Source organism: Bos indicus x Bos taurus, chromosome 9 (genome assembly GCF_003369695.1).
Source record: "Bos indicus x Bos taurus breed Angus x Brahman F1 hybrid chromosome 9, Bos_hybrid_MaternalHap_v2.0, whole genome shotgun sequence".
In the NCBI taxonomy this organism is placed as follows: domain Eukaryota; kingdom Metazoa; phylum Chordata; class Mammalia; order Artiodactyla; family Bovidae; genus Bos; species Bos indicus x Bos taurus.
The window spans coordinates 89,265,554-89,288,761 of NC_040084.1; the positions used below are offsets into that span (position 1 = coordinate 89,265,554).

At 37.5% G+C, this 23,208-nt stretch overlaps 1 protein-coding gene across 3 annotated transcripts in view; it reads left to right on the top strand.

Annotated features, from left to right (window-relative positions):
* Window positions 1-23,208, top strand: part of ESR1 (estrogen receptor 1) — a 410,506-nt gene that overhangs the window by 238,435 nt on the left and 148,863 nt on the right. For all 3 annotated transcript variants that reach the window (XM_027551868.1, XM_027551866.1, XM_027551867.1), the window contains exon 5: window positions 10,200-10,535. In XM_027551868.1, the coding sequence (XP_027407669.1) occupies window positions 10,200-10,535 (336 nt within the window). The remainder of the gene's footprint in view (window positions 1-10,199; window positions 10,536-23,208) is intronic.

Below are 23,208 nucleotides of genomic sequence, written 5' to 3' on the forward strand. Positions count from 1 at the left end.
AGCCTGCCAGGCTCCTCTGTCTGTGGAATTCTCCAGGGAAGAATACTGGAGTGGGTTGCCCTTCCCTTCTCTAGGGCATCTTCCTAACCCAAGGATTGAACCTGGGCCTCCTGCATTGCAGGCAGACTGTTTACCATCTGAACCACCTGGGAAGCCCTATGTATATTTTAGAAACAGATAAAAACTACAACAGTGTTAAATTTATGTGCCCAATTACAAAGCTTATTCTGCATCCTGAAAACTTTTTAAGCAGCAAAGATATAATCTTTGTAGTTTTATTTATTTATTTATTTATTTTTGGATATTCTGGAATTTATTCGTAAGCTAGGCAATAAGTTACTCTCATTAACACAGATTAACACAGATCAATACCACCATAGTTTTAATTTATAGGCCAGTGTATCTGACAGCCTTAAAATTTCCTATTGATCAGCTCCATGGTCTTCTGCATGTACAATGCTATCATGAATGCAGAATTATACTTTGACTCAAGCTCTTGGGTAAGATGATTCAGCTGTCCTCCTTTAACATAGCAATCTGAATGGCAGTGACTCGTTATTCCAGACAATCAAGGGGAAGTATAAAATTAAATTTCATATGATATAAAAACTGTTCTTGCTCAGGGTTTTGCACTTGACTTTTAAAAACTAAACTTTTCACTTTAGATCGGTTGTAAATTTACAGAATGCCTGCAAAGATGGCACAGGGAGTGCTCAGATGCTCTACACCCCGTTTCCTCTTTGACTGAGGGCTTGTGTTACTGTACAGTACTTTTATCACCATGAAGAAACAACATGGATATTTTATCATTAGCTGAAGTCTGTAATTATTTAGATTTCCTAAGTGATTACCTAATACTTTTCATCTGTTCTGGGCTCCCATCAGGATACACTGTATTTCGTATTCGTGCTTTCTTAGGCTGTCCTTGGCTGTGACATGTTCTGAGACTTTGTTTTTGATTACCCTGCCTGTTTTGAGGATCACTGGTCAGATATTTTGTGGAATATCTCTCAATTTGGATTTGTCTGATGCTTTTCTCATGGTTAGACTGGGGTTAATGAGTTTTGGGGAGGGAGACCACAGATGTAAAACGCCATCGCCATCACATCATTTCAAGGGCACGCACAATCAGTATGGGTTATCGCGGTTAATGTTGACACTGATCATCTGCCTCGAGGCAGGATTTGTCGGCTTTCTATACTGTAAAGTTATTATTTTCTTCACCTTTTCCAAACATTTTGCTTTGGAAGGAAGTCCCTATCTGCAGCTCATACTTAAAGAATGTGGGTTATGCCTTAAGGGTATAACTTAAAAAGAGAGTACTAACATTAGTGGAGTCATCTATTCTCCATTAATTTATTTATTCAATCATGTACTTATGTTAGTGTAGATTCATGGATGTTTACGCTTTGGGGTGTAATCCACCTCATTTATTTTGCTTCTCACATTGTTCCAGCCTTGGCACTGGCAAGTTTATGAGTTAAAAAAAGTATTCTTTTGACATATACATCATTATGCAATTTTTCTTTATTTTTGAGCAAGTTCTTCCTTCTCTGTCACTACAAGATGGTTCAGACTCATTTTGTATATTTCCTGCTCCAGACCTAGAATAAGCCATTTTTCCATGGAGACATGGTTCTCTTATTGGGAACCAAGATCTGGGCAATAGATGTACTTGCTGTTCCTGGGAATATTGTTATTTCTAGAGCCTCTAAGCTGACAGTGTATGGAGATATATGTTTTTATACTGCCCCATGTGTATACACCTATTTATAAATATTTTATTTATGTTTTTTATGCAGCTTAACATCTGTATCTATTAAGTTCACCATTGAATACACACTGATGTCTCCAACTCTAATGAATTGTAGCATGAATCATTCTAAACTTCTCTTACCTTCCACTTCTTACTCCAACAGTATGAAACCTGGCTCTCACCTTGTGCCATTCATTTACTTCATTAATTCCAATATGCCTAACAGTGGTTTCACAGTTGTTATAACATTTAAAAGTAAAAGGAGCTATACATAAATTCCATACTCTAGTTAGTAAAGTTATAACAATTAAGGAAATTTTTATGGCCCAGAATATAGTCTGCCTTGGTGAATATTCCACTGGAGCTTGAGAATAATGTGTATTCATTTGTTAGTTGATGGAGTCTTCTATAAATATCTATTAGATCAAGTTGATTGATAGTCTTTTTGAGGTCAATTCCATTCATATTGATTTTCTGCATACTTAATCAGTTACTGACAAGGAGATAATGATGTTTCCAACTGTAACAGTAGATTTATCTGCTTTGCTTTTCAGCTCTAACCTTATTGCCTCCCTAAAGAAGTATCTTAAAAAATGGATATGATATATGAAACATATAATGTATGTTTTAAACCTTAGATATCAGGCAGTGTGGGGCAGTGTTTCATGAGAAAGGGAAATAAATGAGATTAGTCCTGCTGCTGCTCCAGCTTCCTACCTAGAGAGAAATTCAAAGCCGTAGTCAGGGAGGGGGAACTCAGGTATAATCAAACACAGAAATTAAAACATGATGGTTATCCAATGAATGACAAAGGAAAGAAAAACTATAAGAAGGAAGGAGCTAGAGCCAGTAGGCTGGGGTAGGGTCCAAGATTGACTATGGAGGAAATGAGCTTTTACTTGGGATTTGGTGGCCAATGTAAGAGGAGTAGAAATTGCTCATGGTGGTGATATTGGAAAGTATTATAACAGTGGCATGGCCCAACCCTATTTCATTAAAAAAATAAAAAGTTTGTGGGGGGATTTGTAAAGAGAGCTTGGAAAAGCGCTTTAGGATTATTTGTGGAAATACATGAGTCAGTGTCATGTTTGGTTTTATTCCGTAGGTTAGTGGCTTTTTAAATTTAAAATACAACCAGTAAACTCCTTTAAAAATAAGTTATTTCTCAAATATATATATATGCTGTTGCTGTTGCTAAGTCGCTTCAGTCGTGTCCGACTCTGTGTGACCCCATAGACGGCAGCTCACCAGGCTCCCCCATCCCTGGGATTCTCCAGGCAAGAACACTGGAGTGGGTTGCCATTTCCTTCTCCAATGCATGAAAATGAAAAGCGAAGTCGCTCAGTCGTGTCCGATTCTTCATGACCCCATGGACTGAAGCCTACCAGGCTCCTCTGCCCATGGGATTTTCCAGGCAAGAGTACTGGAGTGGGGTGCCATTGCCTTCTCCGAATATATATATATATATATATACATACATACATATATATAAGCAACTGCTTTAGACTGATGGTGGGAGTGGGACAACCAGAAGCCCAACCACACTGCCTCTGATACCTGCTTAGAATTGCCAAGAGTTTTCAGAGAACAGTTAAACCACTCGAGGTTTTGAGAGCTTTCGATGGGCAATAAGAGGATATAGTATGTGTGTAAGGGAGATTAACTGAAAGTTGATTTGATTGGAAGGGAGATTGAAGGTAGGCAAGGAGACAATTTAGAAGCTGCTGCATCAATCTAGGCAAAAAAGGAGAAAGGCATGAACTAGGGTGGTGGCAGTGAAGACAGAGAGAAGGGGGGTAACAGAAGTCACCGTCCAGCTCAGTCAATGGAGGCAAAATGGGCTGCTTCCATTGTTGGCATGCATCTTTGTAAGTCCCACAGTTGAGCAGTGGGAACCAAGGGAGTGCCTGGGAGACTCTGATATCTCTCCCCATTGTTAGATATGTGAGGAAATACAGGTAGGGGTGATATGCTGGATACTAAAAGAGGAAGAGAAATAGCATTAAGCAGCTTTAAATGAACTAGATAATTCATAGCCTCTATGTGTATCATCTTTTTGTCTTTTCATACTGTTCATGAGAGTTGGTGATGGACAGGTAAGCCTGGTCTGTTGCAGTCCATGGGATCGAAAAGAGTCAGACATGACTAAGTGACTGAACTGAACTGAAGTGTATCATTGATGGTGATATATCAATGATACACTTAGAGGCTATGATAATAATAATCTGTAATTGCATAATTCACCTGGGTTGAAATCTCTGTGATGCCCTTGGTATGACTTTGGGGCATGATAGTTACTGTAAATGTCTTTCTTCTGTTAAGTGGGGACTCTAACAGTGCCTACTTTACAGGCTTCATTCCTAGTATTTGAAAGGAAAGCATTCAAATTGATGCAGGGGAGTTTCTCTGGCTGAAGTTTCATTAGTTATTAACATTATTTAATTCTTAACTAATCACCACTTCTGTTTTCTTCAACATGTTGAGTTAGAAAGCTTTTAGCGTGTTTCTCTGTCTGGCTTTTTAATACCTCATGAATAATGTGAAATTATTGAGAAACAAAAGAAAGGTGATTATGCAAATGCTTGAAATATTTAATAATACATTAAAGTAGTCTTGGGAAATTGGAGAAATAGCTTTACTGAAGTTATAGTAGCTTTTTGTAGAGGCAGAAGGTATTAAGGAGAAAAAAGATCAATTCAGGAAAAGAAAATTTAAAAAGCAGAATGCATTAGAAGCAAATGACCTAATAAATTCAATTAAGTAATGAATATTCAGATAGCATTCATTTTCCTGAGATATAATGGCCAAGCCAAAGAGTTTAAAGAATGAAAAAAAAAAAAGGGTGATTGAGTAAACTCTAAAGTATTAGAAGTAAGCCTTTCAAAACTCCTAGTTAGACACATTAGGACAGACATTTTTATTTTAGGGCCAGGGCGTAATTGTTTAAGCAGTGAATATGTCTTCAGACCTTTTCTCCCTGCCAGGACTTTACCCCTACACTGCCTTATGATGAACTTCCCCAAGCCCGGGCAGTCTTAAAATCCTTAGGGATCTTAGAGAGTGCCCTGGGCATCATCTTTCTCCCTTTCATTCCAATGATCTGTGCTTATTAGTTTAATAAATTCTCTTCAATTAATGCTTCTTTGTGGATTAGAATCACTCAAATTCACATTAAGTACTGCTATGTGAAAGTTTTATACTTGGCTTTGAAATCCTTAACAACAGTGCAACAAAGATATTAAAGAAAGGCTTAACCCAAGGGCATGCAGTTCAAAGTGGTGGCATTTCACATGTATGATGGGCTTGCTGGACAAGAGAGTTTGTATCTCAAGCCTGAAGGTAATCCTTGAATTTTGCAAGTTAAAAAATTTTTTAAAGGAATGTAAAGAAATTTGCTGTGATATAACTCTTGTCTAATCAGTGACACAACTTGAGATCTAATAATGTTTGTCCACTAGCAAATCTGTTAACATGACATCTGTATTGCATTGCTAAAAATTTTGTTAAGTCATTCTGGGAAGTGACATTTTGGGGTGCTGAATACATCTGCTTATATGGTGCTACAAGCCAAAGTGCTATCTGTTACAAATAAACATCTCAACTGTTAAGGAGTTTGTTTAATATTTGCACAATCTAAGCTAGTTGGTTTTTTTCCTCTCTGCTTTGTGAACTTTTTTAAAAATACCAAAATGGTTGAAATAACTTAGACAAGGGAAATGAGCTTAAGTAAAATACTTATTAATCTATGTTGTCTGGAAAAATCCTTGGTAGGGAACATAGAACGAGTTTTTTAACTTTATTTGGATTTCAGTTATGCATGCCACGCATATACCCTGTCGCTATATGTAATTAGGAACTGGCTGTATATTCCATTGTGACACAGGTTGTAATTATTGGTTGTGATCTGCAATTCTCATTTAACCTAGGTTAAAATAGAGCTGGAAATTTGTCCATTTTTCACCTATTGCACTCAATTCCAGTTTGAAATTTTTTAAACTACTGTAAATATGCATTATTGTCACTGGCGTGTCACAGCTAATATGACCATTACTGCTTCCAAGTAGACACGGCGGCTTTCCTCTTTGACTTGTGCCCTGGGATCCGATCTTTGTAGTCAGGCACACAGTATGTACAGCTTCCTAATTTTGCTCTGTTTGTACATCTTATAGAGCCTTTGACATTTGAAAAATATAGAGCATCTAGGGGTAAATTTAAGAAAATATTTGTCAATGCTAACTGAATCTACCTTACCATATTTGACTCTGATAATTTTATAAATATTCAGCTCTCATCTCCACCTCTCCAGTTGTGTTTAATTGTTCTGCATACCAAGTCTGTGGTCATTTTTGACTTGTGTTCAACAATGTGAATCAAATATTTGAGACTCAAAGAGGTGTGGTGGTTCAGCTCACTGCTGTAATAGTGCTATACCTAAACCATCTGAAGAGTCTGCTTCTCAATTTCTCCAAGAAAGGAAATCTCATGTATTGGCCCAAATGTAACATTGTCTCCTAAAGATACCTTCTTTGTCTCCTCTTCTTAGCTTCACTTCCTCTCTTCCATTGCGTTTTGGGCAGTTCATTCATTCATTCCACAAATAATAGAACTTTTGATTCATGTCTTTCTCCCTCCAAGCCAAAAACTTCATGGAGGATAACATAATCTGTCTTCGTTTAGCATTGCATCATCTGTGAATATACATTGTTAGTATTGAACAAATGTTCACAAAATGAATACTTTAATAAGCAATTTCTAATAACTGTCACTTTTAGAAGCTAAATTGAGTTTAAAATTATTCTAGAAAACAGATTCGTCTGTAGTATGACTGCTGGGACCTTTTAAAGTGTGGGGAATACTGTGTTTTGTTTTCCTTAATTTACCTTGTGTCTATTTGTCTTTATCTTGGAAATATTTTAAAATGAAGATAAATTGCAATGATAACAGAAAGCATCAACTTCATTTTTAAAAAGTAAAATGCATGTGTATAGTCATAACTTGATTACTTAGGTAACTTTGTTTCGTCTTAGCGTGAACAAAATCACCTTTAATTATTTCTTCTTTGTTCAGATCACTTGCCTTTATCTTTCCATGTAGATCTGATATCCAGAGGGATGGTGTGGGGAGGGAGGAGGGAGGAGGGTTCAGGATGGGGAACACATGTATACTAATTAAATAATTTTCTATTAAAGTAAAAAAAAATTTTTTAGAAATTGAAAAAAAAAATGTTAAATACTTAGAATAGTGCCTGGAGTTAATAGATGTTAAATAAAGCATGATAATGACATTAAAAAAAAAAAAAAAAGAAAACGTAAAAAAAATAATAATAAAAAATAAATAAAAGATTGTATTGTTTACATCTGTTTACATTCTCTATCTGTTTACATTCTCTCTCTCTTTCTAAAGTTATAGAGAGGAAGTCAAAGAGTATTTGAGTTATACGCATTTACTGCCTAATATTGAAGAACAAAGCATTTTTTCACCCTAGTTGCCACCCAAAGTAGGTAAATAACAATGAGCATCATCCTCTCAAAAGTCTGACCTCAAAGTTTCTAAGAAATATGAATCTCTAGGAATTCTTTGCTTTTGATCTTCCTTTCCTGTTTTTCATCCAAGGCCACTGGTCTTACATTCTAACAGGGAAATCGTGGAGTCCTACACTCTCAGGAGAGAAAGTGCATTGAAAGTCATGTAGTACAAATACTGGGTAACTGAATGCCTTTGGTAACACCCTGTAAAGTCTTCGTCTAGCCTATTCTTGGAAACCTCCAGTGATCCAGCACATCCTTTCCTGTGGCAGCAGATTCTATCTTTGTTGTCAGCGTTGAGTCTTTGTAGTGATCTCTGGCTTCTCATGATTTCCACATATTTCTTCTATTTTACTCTTGGGACTCGTAAAAAGCAAGTTGAACCCATCTCTCTTAGTCAGTTTAGGGTGCCGGAATAGAAATATCACAGACTTCATGGTTTAAACAGCAGACATTTCTCACAGTTCTGGAGCTCGGGAACTCCAAGCTTGCCAGCAGGTCTGGTGTCTGATGAGTGCCTGCATTCTGGCTTGTAGACAGCTGTCTTCTCATACCCTTACAGGGTGGAGAGAGCAAGTTGGCACCCTGGCCTCTATATATAAGGGCACTAATCCCATTCGTAAAGGCTCTACCCTCGTGACCTAATGACCTCCCAAAGGCTCATACCTTTGGGATGGTATTCAAAGTGTGAAAACCATCACGCTGGGGATTAGATGTCAACATATGGATTTGGAGGGGAAACAGACATTCAGACCACAATGCCATTTTATAAGGTACAGCCCATGTGAAGGTGACACTCATGTTTCCTCTAAGTCTTTTTTTCTCTTTGGCTAACCCCTCTTGGTTCCTCAGTGGTTCTCCGTGTGACCTGATTTCGCATCTCCTCAGCATCCTCGTTACTCTGAATGGGTTTGTTTTGCTTGTCTCTGCAGCATCCAGCACTGCGTGATAGTCCAGGTGTGCTCTGATGCGCTGAGAGTAGGCTGTGTTTCGCTTCCTTAATTCAGATATTATACTCACATTAGCACATCTAGTGATGAAAAGAATTGACCAAGGACAGCAACTGGCCAAATGCAATGATTACTCTCACTTGACCTATTTTATTTCTTTTTTGTTTTGTTTGTTTAGTCACTAAGTGATGTCTGACTCTTTTGCAACCCCATGGACTGTAGCCCTCCAAGCTCCTCTATCCATGGGATTTCCCAGGCAAGAATACTGGAGTGGGTTGCCATTTCCTTCACCAGGGGATCTTCCTGATCCAGAGACTGAACCCATGTCTCCTGCATTGGCAGGTGGATTCTTTACCACTGAGCCACCAGGGAAGCCCATTTTACTTGTAGATGTTCTTAAATTTGTCAACTGTGTGGGATACAATTTTGAAACTCTGGTAACTGGGGAAAAAACACAAACTTCATTTAGAAGCTTGGATCTTGGATCATACTTAATAGAGAATGGTCTTGGACCAGTTCATGAATCTTTCTAAAGGAGCAGTTTTCTGACATTTACCTTACAAGGTTATTGTGAGGACTAAATTAGTTGTAAAATGCATACATGTAAAGTGTATTTAAAGTGTTTAAGCACATGGTGAGTGATCAGTGTATGTTAGTGATAATAATCTTTTATGATTGTTACTTATTCCAAGAGTTCTGAGAAATGCTTATTTTGATACTGAACAAATAAGGAAGGGTCTGTGGCATCATTATATTTTTAATATCATGTAACATATCTAATCTAGATCTACAAGAATAAAAGCTATGCATAAAAACTCACCAGTGAACATTTGTCCAAACTCTTTGACAGAACAAAATAGAGCAAAATTCTGACATTAGTTATTCATTTGTTTTGAAATCAGAGGACAGGTGATCTGTTACAAAGAATTTTACTTCTCATGTCTTTAGTATTAAAAATAATTGTGTTAGATTTTTACCAAAATGATTATTTCTTTTATACAAATCTAAGAAATGTTGCTTTCTGGTCTATTTTGGAGAGTTAAGAGTTTTTGAAAATATGGACCCTTGTGTTCACTTTTGTCCTTTAAAATATTTGTTTCTGCTGATGCATTTTAGTACTACAGCCTGGTGTTTTCTAGGTTAAGATGCTGAACCAAGACTCAAAGAATCTCTGGAGTCTCTCTCCTCCTTTAATTAGTTAGAGGGAACCACAGCTGGTAAATCTTTGGGGGAAGACTATTTTCAACTCTTTTAAAACTTTAATATTAGGAAAATAGAAAGACATTTGTGACATCTTAGAACCCAGTCAACAAGTTGAGGCTCTTGGGTTGATTACTCAGGTGATGAGGTACAGCTTAGCAGCAGTAAAAGACTGACTCAATAAAAGACTGACTCTGTGGAGGCTTGAGACTGTCAGATACATTTTGGATAAATCATTCCTCTTTAGTGTCTTCCATTAAGAGGTCTACTTGGGTGATAAGGACATTTATTAAATATTTTATAAAGATGCTTTTTAAATTTGCTGTTGAAAGAATATTCATAGCAGGAGCAATCTTTAATATGTCATATTTCAAGAGTAGCTAATTAATATGTTGTCTTTTTTTATAGCATCTGTTACACACACACACACACACACACACATCCCGCAATGGTTTGTAAGAGCAGCTTGTACTGGCTCACAAAAGCCTATTGTTAAATTTGTAGGAGTTTTGTACACTGCTTGATCTCAGACAAGAAGCTTGAAATTTGCCATGGTGGGAGTCGTTACACCATGGAAATTGGTGAATGCTACAAATCAAAGCCTTTTTTTCCCTCTCGTGGACAGCTGGTTGTTAAACACTTAGAAGCACAACTGTGTCCCAAACTATTTCCTTAAATAAAATAAAAGGCTGTTAGCATTAAAAATGGTTTTCATGTGAAAGTTTATATGAGCAAAAGAATAAGCTATTTTTGTGTGTGTGTTCTCAGGGATACGGAAAGACCGAAGAGGAGGGAGAATGTTGAAGCACAAGCGCCAGAGAGATGATGGGGAGGGCAGGAACGAAGCGGTGCCCTCCGGAGACATGAGAGCTGCCAACCTTTGGCCAAGCCCCATCATGATTAAACACACTAAGAAGAACAGCCCGGTGTTGTCCCTGACAGCTGACCAGATGATCAGTGCCTTGCTGGAGGCTGAGCCCCCCATAATCTATTCTGAGTATGACCCTACCAGACCTTTCAGTGAGGCTTCAATGATGGGCTTGCTGACCAACCTTGCAGACAGGGAGCTGGTACACATGATCAACTGGGCAAAGAGGGTGCCAGGTAAGAAGACCAAGCTTGACTTTTATTTTGAAGAGCCATTCACTATTCATGAACAGGTTGCCATACGTACCATGGGAGAGATAGTGGGACACAATAGCTTGTTATCTAGTTGATTTCAAGGTTATATCAGAACTGATTAATTTTCAGTAACTATACACTCTTAATTCTCCTGGAAATTAGGAAATAGTGTTTTGAAATAAAAATCTAGATGATTAAAGTCTTTAATCTGACATTATTTTTTTAACCCATCAATATTCACCCCACAAATCTGGGGTGAACACTACATAATAAATGCATTTAATATTATATGTTCACTGTGGCAGAAAATTTTAACACTAAATAATCTATGTCCTATAAAATTTTAACGTTGAGGACTTTTGTTCAAAACACCTAAATTGTGAATCATCAATTTTGCTTTACAAGATTTTATTTTCAGGTATTTATGAGCTAAAGAAATAATAAGTTTTTTTTTTTTTTTTTTTTACTGAATGCCAAATATTCATTTAACCATCTATTAACATTTTAGGAACAAGGTAATGCAATAGAAAAATCAATTAGGTTCTCATCCCTGAGGGGAGCTTGTGGAAAGATAACAGTGGGTGAAGTTATACTTGATTCTTCAGCTGATATTTTCAGAACTGGTGTTCTTATAAAACATGACTGTTGCTCTATGTTCAGGTGGAAGAACTCTAGTTATTATGGAAACAAGACTAAAAATGACCTCCTCCATACCCCATAATATCCATTCAGGAGCTAACATAGATGAATCAAGGCAAGAGGAAGTTAAATCTTCTTTTCTGGGCATATAGATCAAACAAGTAATGAATTTAGATAGTGACTATCTTGTGAGTTTTCTTTTAGTTCAGTTCAGTTCAGTTCAGTCACTCAGTCGTGTCCGACTCTTTGCGACCCCATGAATCACAGCACGCCAGGCCTCCATGTCCATCACCAACTCCCAGAGTTCACTCAAACTCATGTTCATCGAGTTGGTGATGCCATCCAGCCATCTCATCCTCTGTCATCCCCTTCTCTTCCTGCCCCCAATCCCTCCCAGCATCAGGGTCTTTTCTAATGAGTCAACTCTTTGCATGATGTGGCCAAAGTATTGGAGTTTCAGCCTCAGCATCAGTCCTTCCAATGAACACCCAGGACTGGTCTCCTTTAGGATGGACTGGTTTCTTTTAGTACATGAACTTATTATCTATGAAGCATGTTTTTTTTTTTTTTATTAAACAAAATAAATGAGTTTTGTACTTACATTTTAGAGATTATAGGCCAAGTGAATATATATCTGGCCTTAGATTTGCATTTATTAACATGTAAGCATCTCATCCTTTGAATAAGGAGCCAGCAATGTTGTGATCCAAACTGGATAGAAGGCATCTATTTAGGTGGCAGAGGTTGGGTTACATGGAAACATGGGGATTCACAGGCATATTTAGATTTTGAGTCAGTCCAACTGGCAAATAAAGACTCCCAGCCATGTTTGGAATTAAGAGTTTTAATGAGCACTTCTCTACCTTAATATTTCTTTGTGAGGCAGATCCATAAAGTAAATATTGGAATTTAAATGTAATGTGGTTATTGGTTTTCTCTTTATATTTATTATTGCTTTCATTTTGTAGAAAGGTACTTCAGGAGAAGAACACAGACAAACAACTAATGGTCATATCCCTGAGAGCCAACTCTGAGTTGCTCTTAAGTTTTATTGTTGTATATAAGCCTGTAGTTTTGCTAATGAGTTTTGGTAATGTTAGTTCCAGAGCACTGCTGAAGTCAAATATATATCTTTCATACTTAGCAGTAGATTTCCATCTTGACATTTTTATAAATTTAAAAATTTGAAGGACACTTGAAACAATGGGTTCAGTTCAGTTCAGTCACTCAGTCTTTGTGACCCCATGAAGCACAGCATGCCAGGCCTCCCTGTCCATCACCAACTCCCGGAGTTCACTCAGACTCATGTCCATCGAGTCATTGATGCCATTCAGCCATCTCATCCTCTGTCGTCCCCTTCTCCTCCTGTCCCCAATCACTCCAAGCATCAGAGTCTTTTCCAATGAGTCAACTCTTCGCATGAGGTGGCCAAAATCCTGGAGTTTCAGCTTTAGCATCATTCCTTCCAAAGAAATCCCAGGGCTGATCTTCAGAATGGACTGGTTGGACCTCCTTGAAGTCCAAGTGACTCTCAAGAGTCTTCTCCAACACCACAAAAAGTTCAAAAGCATCAATTCTTCAGCAATCAACTTTCTTCACAATCCAACTCTCACATCCATACATGACTACTGGAAAAACCATAGCCTTGACTAGATGGACCTTTGTTGGCAAAGAAATGTCTCTGCTTTGTAATATGTTATCTAGGTTGGTCATAACTTTCCTTCTAAGGAGTAAGCGTCTTTTAATTTCATGGCTGCAGTTACCATCTGCAGTGATTTTGGAGCCCCAAAAAATAAAGTCTGACAATGTTTCCCCATCTATTTCCCATGAAGTGATGGGACCAGATGCCATGATCTTCGTTTTCTGAAAGTTGAGCTTTAAGCCAACTTTTTCACTCTTCTCTTTCACTTTCATCAAGAGATTTTTAGTTCCTCTTCACTTTCTTCCATAAGGGTGGTATCATCTGCATATCTGAGGTGATGGATATTTCTCCTGGCAATCTTGATTCCAGCTTGTGCTTCTTCCAGTCCAGTGTTTCTCATGATGTACTCTGCATAGAAGTTAAATAAGCAGGGTGACAATATACAGCCTTGACATACTCCTTTTCCTATTTGGAACTAGTCTGTTGTTCCATGTCCAGTTCTAACTGTTGCTTCCTGACCTGCATATAGGTTTCTCAAGAGGCAGGTGGTCTGGTATTCCCATCTCTTTCAGTATTTTCCAGTTTATTGTGATCCGCATAGTCAAAGGCTTTGGCATAGTCAAGAAAGCAGAAATAGATGTTTTTCTGGAACTCTCTTGCTTTTTCGATGATCCAGTGGATGTTGGCAATTTGATCTCTGGCTCCTCTGCCTTTTCTAAAACCAGCCTGAACATCAGGAAGTTCACGGTTCACGTATTGCTGAAGCCTGGCTTGGAGAATTTTGAGCATTACTTTACTAGCGTGTAAGATGAGTGCAATTGTGCGGTAGTTTGAGCATTCTTTGGCATTGCCTTTCTTTGGGATTGGAATGAAAACTGACCTTTTCCAGTCCTGTGGCCACTGCTGAGTTTTCCAAATTTGCTGGCATATTGAGTTCAGCACTTTCATAGCATCATCTTTCAGGATTTGAAAGAACTCAACTGGAATTCCATCACCTCCACTAGCTTTGTTCATAGTGACCCTTTCTAAGGCCCACTCAACTTCACATTCCACGAAGTCTGGCTCTAGGTGAGTGATCACACCATCGTGATTATCTGGATCATGAAGATCTTTTTTGTACAGTTCTTCTGTGTATTCCTGCCGCCTCTTCTTAATATCTTCTGCTTCTGTTGGGTCCATACCATTTCTGTCCTTTATCGAGCCCATCTTTGCATGAAATGTTCTCTTGGTATCTCTAATTTTCTTGAAGAGATCTCTAGTCTTTCCCATTCTGTTGTTTTCCTCTATTTCTTTGCACTGATCACTGAGAAAGGCTTTCTTATCTCTTCTTGCTATTCTTTGGAACTCTGCATTCAGATGCTTATATCTTTCCTTTTCTCCTTTGCCTTTCACTTCTCTTTTTTTCACAGCTATTTGTAAGGCCTCCCCAGACAGCCATTTTGCTTTTTTGCATTTCTTTTCCATGGGGATGGTCTTGATCCCTGTCTCCTGTACAATGTCACGAACCTCCGTCCATAGTTCATCAGGCACTCTATCTATCAGATCTAGGCCCTTAAATCTATTTCTCACTTCCACTGTATAATCATAAGGGATTTGATTTAGGTCATACCTGAATGGTCTAGTGGTTTTCCCTACTTTCTTCACTTTAAGTCTGAATTTGGCAATAAGGAGTTCATGATCTGAGCCACAGTCAGCTCCAGGTCTTCTTTTTGTTGACTGTATAGAGCTTCTCCATCTTTGACTGCAAAGAAGATAATCAATCTGATTTCGGTGTTGACCGTCTGGTGATGTCCGTGTGTAGAGTCTTCTCTTGTGTTGTTGGAAGAGGGTGTTTGCTATGACCAGTGCATTTTCTTGGCAAAACTCTATTAGTCTTTGCCCTGCTTCATTCCGTATTCCAAGACCAAATTTGCCTGTTACTCCAGTGTTTCTTTGGAGAAGGCAATGGCACCCCACTCCAGTACTCTTGCCTGGAAAATCCCATGGATGGAGGAGCCTGGTAGGCTCCAGTCCATGGGGTTGCTAAGAGTTGGGAACAACTAAGCAACTTCACTTTGACTTTTCACTTTCATGCTTTGGAGAAGGAAATGGCAAACCACTCCAGTGTTCTTGCCTGGAGAATCCCAGGGACGGTCGAGCCTGATGGGCTGCCGTCTATGGGGTCGCACAGAGTCGGACACACCTGAAGCGACTTAGCAGCAGCCAGGTGTTTCTTGACTTCCTACTTTTGCATTCCAGTCCCCTATAATGAAAAGGACCTCTTTTTGGGGTATTAGTTCTAAAATGTCTTGTAGGTCTTTATAGAACCGTTCAACTTGAGCTTCTTCAGCGTTACTGATTGGGGCATAGACTTGGATTACTGTGATATTGAATGGTTTGCCTTGGAAACGAACAGAGATCATTCTGTTGTTTTTGAGATTGCATCCAAGTACTGCATTTTGGACTCTTTTGTTGACCATGATGGCTACTCCATTTCTTCTAAGGGATTCCTGCCCGCAGTAGTAGATATAATGGTCATCTGAGTTAAATTCACCCATTCCAGTCCATTTTAGTTCACTGATTTCTAGAATGCCGACGTTCACTCTTGACATCTCTTGTTTGACCGCTTCCTATTTGCCTTGATTCATGGACCTGACATTCCAGGTTCCTATGCAATATTGCTCTTTACAGCATTGGACCTTGCTTCTGTCACCAGTCACATCCTCTACTGGGTATTGTTTTTGCTTTGGCTCCATCCCTTCATTCTTTCTGGGGTTATTTCTCCACTGATCTCCAGTAGCATATTGGGCCCCTACTGACTTGGGGAGTTCCTCTTTCAGTATCCTATCATTTTGCCTTTTCATACTGTTCATGGGGTTCTCAAGGCAAGAATACTGAAGTGGTTTGCCCTTCCCTTCTCCATTGGACCACATTCTGTCAGAAGGATGTGTTCCAGAAACAATGGGAATTAAAATTCAAATACAAAACCAGTGGGAGAAGGGCATGGTAACTCACACCAGTATTCTTGCCTAGAGAATCCCATGGACAGAGGAGCCTGGTGGGAAACCATCCCTAGGGTTGCAAAGAGTCCGACATGACTGAAGCAATAGCATGCATGCACATTACTAATGAATGAAGAATTCATGGCAATAATCATCTGTGAAAGTGAAAGTGTTAGTCACTCAGACGTGTCCAACTCTTTGAGACCCCGTGGTCTGTAACCCACCATGCTCCTCTGTCTATGGAATTCTCCAGACAAGAATATTGGAGTGGATTTCTATTCCCTTCTCTAGGGGATCTTCCCAACCCAGGGATTGAACCCAGGTCTCCCGCATTGCAGGCAGATTCTTATAACGTTTTAGAATCTTCTGTATTTAGGAATAAAATGGAGATGGAAACCAAGGGAAGGAAAATATGTCCATGCTTAGGCATTCCACTGTTAAACCCCAGAACTAAACACATTTATGGTAATGAGAAGTACAGAAAAACCACTTTATAACTTGATTTGTTTAGGAGACCTGAACGTTTCCAAAGTCCTTGGGCCAAACTATGTCTTTTTATTTGATGATTTAAAAAAAAGAATTATAAAGGTGAAAATGAAATTATATATATACTATGGTGATAAGATGAAAAATGAGGGAAAAATAGTCTTCTGGAATCATCTTTGAAGATGATTGTCAAGTTTTTCAGAGAATTTGACAAAGTCACATTTTGAAAAGTTTTTTTACATCCAGATACCATCTGTCATTAAAAAAAAAAGCCAACTCACACGAGAAATCTGAAATCTAATATAGACAATACTATGTTTATATGGTCATAGTTTGAGATTAACAATAATATTAATCTAATATAGATTTACCTTATATAGATATACTTTTTGCCTGAGTATAAAGAGCAGTAGGAAAGCCAATTGTAGAGGTACCTGGAATTAGCTCTATGATACCTGCATGGAACATATGGATATCCTCAGACGGCTGTCAGTATAAGAGATTGTGAAGTGACTTCATTTTTCAGATTTTCAGCGTTAATTGAGTATAGTTGACAGATGTAATATTTAAAGTATATGTTACAGTCATTTGATAGACATTGTAAAAGAATTCCCTACATCTAGTTAACTAAATATCCATCACTTTACCAATTTACCTTTTCTTTCTCTAATGAGACCCTTAAGTTCTTTCTTAGCAAATCAGTTATACAGTACAGTATTTTATACTAGATCCTCAGACTTTTTTTATTATATAGCTGAGAAGTTATACTCTTATCAATCTTTATTTGTCTCATCCTCCAAACCCTGGCAACCACTTGTATATTCTCTTTCTATGAATTTGACTTTTGTTTTTAGATTCCATGTATAAGTGATACCATGCAATATTTATCTTTTTCTCACTGGCTTGTTTTTAATCATAATACCCTCAAGGTCTGTTCATACTGTCGCAAATTGCAGGATTTCTTTCTTTCTCGTGGCTGAATAACATTCCATTTTGTATATCGTTGTAGATACAGATTTATCAGATCTTTTTCCATTCATCTGTTGATGGTCACTTAGTTTGTTTCTGTATCTTGGATACATGAGAGTACAAATATTTATTCTGATATTCTGTTTTCAAACCTTTTGGATGTATATTTAGAATTGGGATTGCTGGATCATATGGTAGTTCTGTTTTATTTTGGCAGGAGTAGGGATCTCTTCACTGTTTTCCACAGTGGTTGCACCAGATTACAGTCTCACCAACAGTTTACAAGGATTCCCTCATCTCCAGATCCTTACCAACACTTATTATTTGCTATCTGTTTGATGATAACCAGTGTAATAGGTATGAGGTGATATCTCATTGTGATTTTGATTTTCATTTCCCTGATGACTGCTTGAGGACCTTTTCATGTATCCGTTGGCAATTGTATATCTTCTTTGGAAAAAAAGGTCTATTCAGTTCCTCTGCCCATTTTTTAATGAGACTGGGTTTTTTCTTTCTTTTGCTGTTGAGATATATGTGTTCTTCATATACTTTGGATATTAACCTTTTGTCCAATAACATGATGTGCAAATATTTTCTCCCATTTGGTAGGCTGCCTCTCTGTTTTGTTGGTGGGCTCCTTTGCTATGCAACAGCTTCTTAATTTGATGAAGTCTCACTTATTTTTGCTTTTGTTGTTTTGCAAATAGAGACAATTTTATTTCTTCCTTTTTCAATTTGCATGTCATTTATTTCCTTTTCTTGCCTAATTACTATGTTAGGACTCCCAGTAAGTACTATGTTAATCAGGAGTCTTGAGACTGGATACCTTTGTCTTGTTGCTGATTTTAGACGGAAAAACTTTCTGTCTCTCACTGTTTGGCATGATACTAGCTGTGGACTTTTTATATATGACTTTTATTATGTTGAGGTATGTTTTCTCTATACCCATTTTATTGAGAGTTTTTATTAGGAATGGATGTTGAATTTTGCAAATGCTTTTTCTCTATTGTTTATATGGTCATATACTTTTTCTTCTTCATTTTGTTAATGTTCTATATTGATTGATTTGCAGATGTTGAACCGCCTTTTTATCCCTGAAATAAGTCCCACTTGATCATGGTGTGTGATTCTTTTAATACGTTGTTGAATTTGGTGTGCTACTGTTTTGTTGAGAGCTTTTGCATCTATGTGTATCAGGAATATTGGCCTGTAATTTTCTTTTCTTGTAGTGTCCTTGTCTAGTTTTGGTATCAGGGTAATTATGGCTTTATAAAATGATTTTGGGCATATTTTCTCTTCTTCCATTTTTTGAAACAATTTGAAATTCTTCTTTAAGTGTTTGGTAGAATTCACCAGTGAAGCAATCTGAGCTTGTCTTTGTTGGTATGTTTTTGATTACTGACTCTATCTCCTTACTAGTAATGGTCCGTTAGAATTTTCTGTTTTCATGATTCAGTCTTGGTAGCTTGTATATTTCCAGAAATTTATCAGCTTTTTTCCTGTTTGTCCAGCTTGTTGGCATATAACGATTCATAGTAGTTTCTTATGATCCTTTGTATTTGTGTTATATCAGTTATAATATTCTTCCTTTGCTGATTTTTTTTTTCTTGGTAAGTCTAGCTAAAAATTTGTCTGTTTTGTAGATATTTAAAAGAAAACTGTCTCTTAGTTTCAGTGATCTATTCTGGTGACTTTTTAATCTTGACTTCATATTTCCAATCTAATCTTTGTTATTTCCTTCCTTCTACTAACTTTTGACTTAGTTTGTTTTTCTTTTCTGCTTCCTTGCAGTATTAAATTTGTTGTTAATTTGAGCACCATTTTTTTCTTCAATGTAATGAGCACTTTTCTTTTTTTCCTAATGCAGCTGTAAACTTCCTTGTTAGACTGCCCTTCTGCATTTTGTAAGTTTTGGTTTTTATTTCAATTTTTATTTGTGTCCAAGTATTTTTTATTTCTTTTTTGATTTTTCTTTGACTCATCTGTGGTTCAGAAGCATGTTGTTTAATTTCCAAATATTTGTGAATTTTACAGTTTTCTTCTTGTACTTAATTTCTAGTTTCATATCATTGTGGTTGGGAAAGATACTTTATATTTCAGTCTTCTTAAATTTATTGTCTTGTTTTGTGGTCTAACATATGATTTATCCTGGAGAATGTTCCATGTGTGCTTGAGAAAAATGTTTTCTGCTGCTACCAGAAGTTCATCTGGTCTAATATGCAGTTTATACAGTTTAAGTCCAGTGTTTTCCTTATTGATTTTCTGTGTGGGTGACCTATCCTTTGTTTAAAGTGGAGTATTGAAGCCCCCTACTGTTATTGGATTGCTGCCCACTTTCTTAAGGTCTGTTAATATTTGTTTTATGTGTCTAGGTGGTCCTATGTTGGTTGCATAAATGTTTGCAAATATTATTGTATATCATCTTATTGGATTAACCCCTTTGTCATTTTAAAATGATTTTTTGTCTCTCTGTAAAGTCTTTTGCTTGAATTCTATTAATATTTGTCTGATATAAGTGTAGCTGTCCCATTTCCTTTTGGTTTCCACTTGTATGCCGTATCATCTTCCTATCATTTCACTTTCAAGCTGCGTGTCCTTAAACCTGAAGAGAGTAACTTGTAAGTAGCATATAGTTGGATCTTGTTTTATGATCCATTCAGCCTTTTGTCTGTCTTTTCGTTGGAAAAGGTAGTCCACTTACATTTAAAGGAATCATTGACAGACATTTACTTATTACCATTTTGTTGATTTTTTTCTGACTGTTTTGAATTTCTCTGTTTCTTTTTCCTTCTTGTGCTCTTTTCCTTTGTGTCTTGGTGATGTTCTTTAATGGTGTGCTTAGGTTTCTTTCTTATGATCTTTTGTGTATTTAGTACAGGTTTTTGCTTTGTAGTTACCATGAAACTTATATAACAACTTATAAGCCTATTTTAAGTTGTTAACAACTTCCAAAGCTATATATTTTTACTCTTCTTCAGTTTTATGGTTGGTGTTGTAATTTATATATTTTTACCTTGTGTATTCATTAGCAAATTACTGAAGTTATAGTGTTTCTTTTTTACCATTTTTCATACTAGATTTAAAAGTTAGTAAATACCTACCATGGTTACACATTTGGAGTATTCTGAATTTAACTCTATATTTACCTTATTATTGAGATTTATATTTTCTTTTTTTAACTGAAGGATAATTAATTGAAGGATTGTTGATTTACAGTGTTTCCAGTGTAATGTGATTCAGTTGTGTATGTGTATATATCTATCCTATCTGTCAGATTCTTTTCCATTATAGGTTATTATGTTGAATATAGTTTCCTGTGCTATGCAGTAGGTCCTTGTTTATCTGTTTCTTAGATTTATACTTTGATATGTTTTCCTGTTACTAATTAACATCCTTTCATTTAAGGAATACCTTTAACGTTTCTTTAAAGGCTAGTCTAGTGATGAGTCCCTTCGATTTTTGCTTATCTGGTAAACTCTTGATCTCTCCTTCAATACTGAAGGAAAATGGCTAGGTAGAGTATTCTTGGTTGGTGTTCTTTTTTTTTTCTTCAGTTCAGTTCAGTCCAGTCGCTCAGTCATGTCTGACTCTTTGTGACCCCATGAACTGCAGCATGCCAGGCCTCCCTGTCCATCACCAACTCCGTAGTTTACCCAAACTCATGTCCGTTGAGTCGGTGATGCCATCCAACCATCTCATCCTCTGTCGTTCCCTTCTTCTCTTGCCCTCGATCTAGTTTTTCTTCAACACTCTGAATATATGATGCCCTGTAAAGTTTCTGTTGAAATATTGCTGATAGTCTTACCTATCTTGTATGTAACAAGTTGTTTTTTCTCTCGGTTCTTTTAAGATTATCTCCTTGTTTTTAACTTTTAATACTTTAATTTTAATGTGTCATGCTGTGAGTCTCCTTGGGCTCATCTTATTTGAAACTCTTTGAGAAGCCCAGATCTGGATATCTGTTTCTTTCTCCAGGTTAGGGAAATTTTCAGTGATTATTTCTTTAGCTTTCTACTCTTTTCACTTTCCTTTTTTTCTGAGACTTCTGTAATGTGAATGTTGGTTTACTTGATGTTGTCCTTATATAAATTCCTTAAACCATCTTCACTCTTTTTCATGTTTGTTTTTTTTTTTTACTCTTCTGATTGGATGACTTCCACTACCCTGTTTTTTAATTTGCTGATCCTTTCTTCTGCTTGATCTAGCTGATATTGAACCCTTCTATTGAATTTTTCACTGTAGTTATTAATAGTGTATTCTTTTGTACTGTGGTTTCTGTTTTGTACTTATATTTCCTGTGTTTTTGTTGAATTTCTCACTTTGTTCTTGCCTTGTTCTTCTGATCTTGGTACACATGTTTGTGATCATAACTTTCAACTCTTTATTAGGTAAATCACTTATCTCCATTTAGTTAAAGTCTGTTTCTGAGATTTTATCTTGTTCTTTTGTTTGGAACATATTCCTCTGATTTTTCATTTTCCTTGACTCCCTTCATTGGTTTCTTTGCCTTAGATAAAACAATTGCCTCTCCCAGTCTTGACAGAGTGATCTCATGTTGGAGATGAACCTTACTGATCAGCCCAGCCTGAGCTCTTGGTTGTCTCTCAGACCTTTGTGATTTTTCCAAGGTGACTTCTTTGTTTTAGAGGCTCCCAGTAGTTGAGAGTATGCCAAGACCTGTCAGTATCTGAAAGGGAAGGATCTCGGTGAGCATGTAGATACAAACTGATTAGAGCTGGACCTTCAGGTCCCAGCTTTTAATGTATACAAATAGATCTCTTTTAGGGGAAGACTGAGTGGTGGGATTTTGTTTGCTTCTTCTGTGCTGAGCCTTGGAAGGATAACCTCCTAAGAACCCTTTGTTTGCTAAAGACCTGTGGGGCTGATAAGTGCAAGCTCTGCTGGACACTACAGCCAGATGATAAAGTTATGTTTTCCTTAGGTGGCATCTGCAAAAGCTAGCATACCAAGTATATGTACAAGCTCCTTCCAGAGATATATTAGTGATTTGGAACAGGTTACAAGGAGAATGCAGAGATGGTATGTAATGCCTTCCCGGTTTCTGGGGGAGAATCAGTTATTCTCTGCTGCTGCTGCTGCTAAGTCACTTCAGTTGTGTCCAACTCTATGCGACCCCAGAGACGACAGCCCAACAGGCTCCCCCATCCCTGGGATTCTCCAGGCAAGAACACTGGAGTGGGTTGCCATTTCCTTCTCCAATGCATGAAAGTGAAAAGTGAAAGGGAAGTCGCTCAGTCGCGTCCAACTCTAGCGACCCCATGGACTGCAGCCTTCCAGGCTCCTCCATCCATGGGATTTTCCAGGCAAAAGTACTGGAGTGGGGTGCCATTGCCTTCTCCCAGTCATTCTCTAGATGGTGCTAAACTAGAAACCTGACTCTCAGATAGCAGCTCTTAAGGTATGCAGATGGGCCTTTTTCAGGAAAAACTCAGAGATGAATGTATCTGTTTGCTTCTTTTGTACTGGACCCTGAGAAGATTGTGAGTCCTAGTGAGCCCATTAAGAACAATTTGTTTGCTTTAGTATTGTGAGTGTGGTAGATATAAGCCCTGTTGGCTTTCAGAGCAGTGTGTTTTGGGGGCATATCCCTGGGGTGCTAGATATTAGGATCAACCCTTCCCTCCTCAGGGAGAAGCTAGGAGTGGTGAGTTCCCTCCTAATTGTACAGTGCTGTACAAATTTTGAGTGTGTTTATGGTAAGAATATGTCTCAGTCTTTCCTACCCATTTAAATGTGAATATTTTTTCATTTACCCAAAGTGAAGGAATCACTCAACTAGTTTCTGGATTTCTTTTAGGGGAAATCACTCTGCGTGTAATGGAGATATGTCCATGGGAGGTTATGAGTTCAAGGGTCTCCTACATCTCCATCTTGGACCATACCCCCCGTTGACTTCATTTTGCATGATGAATTTTAA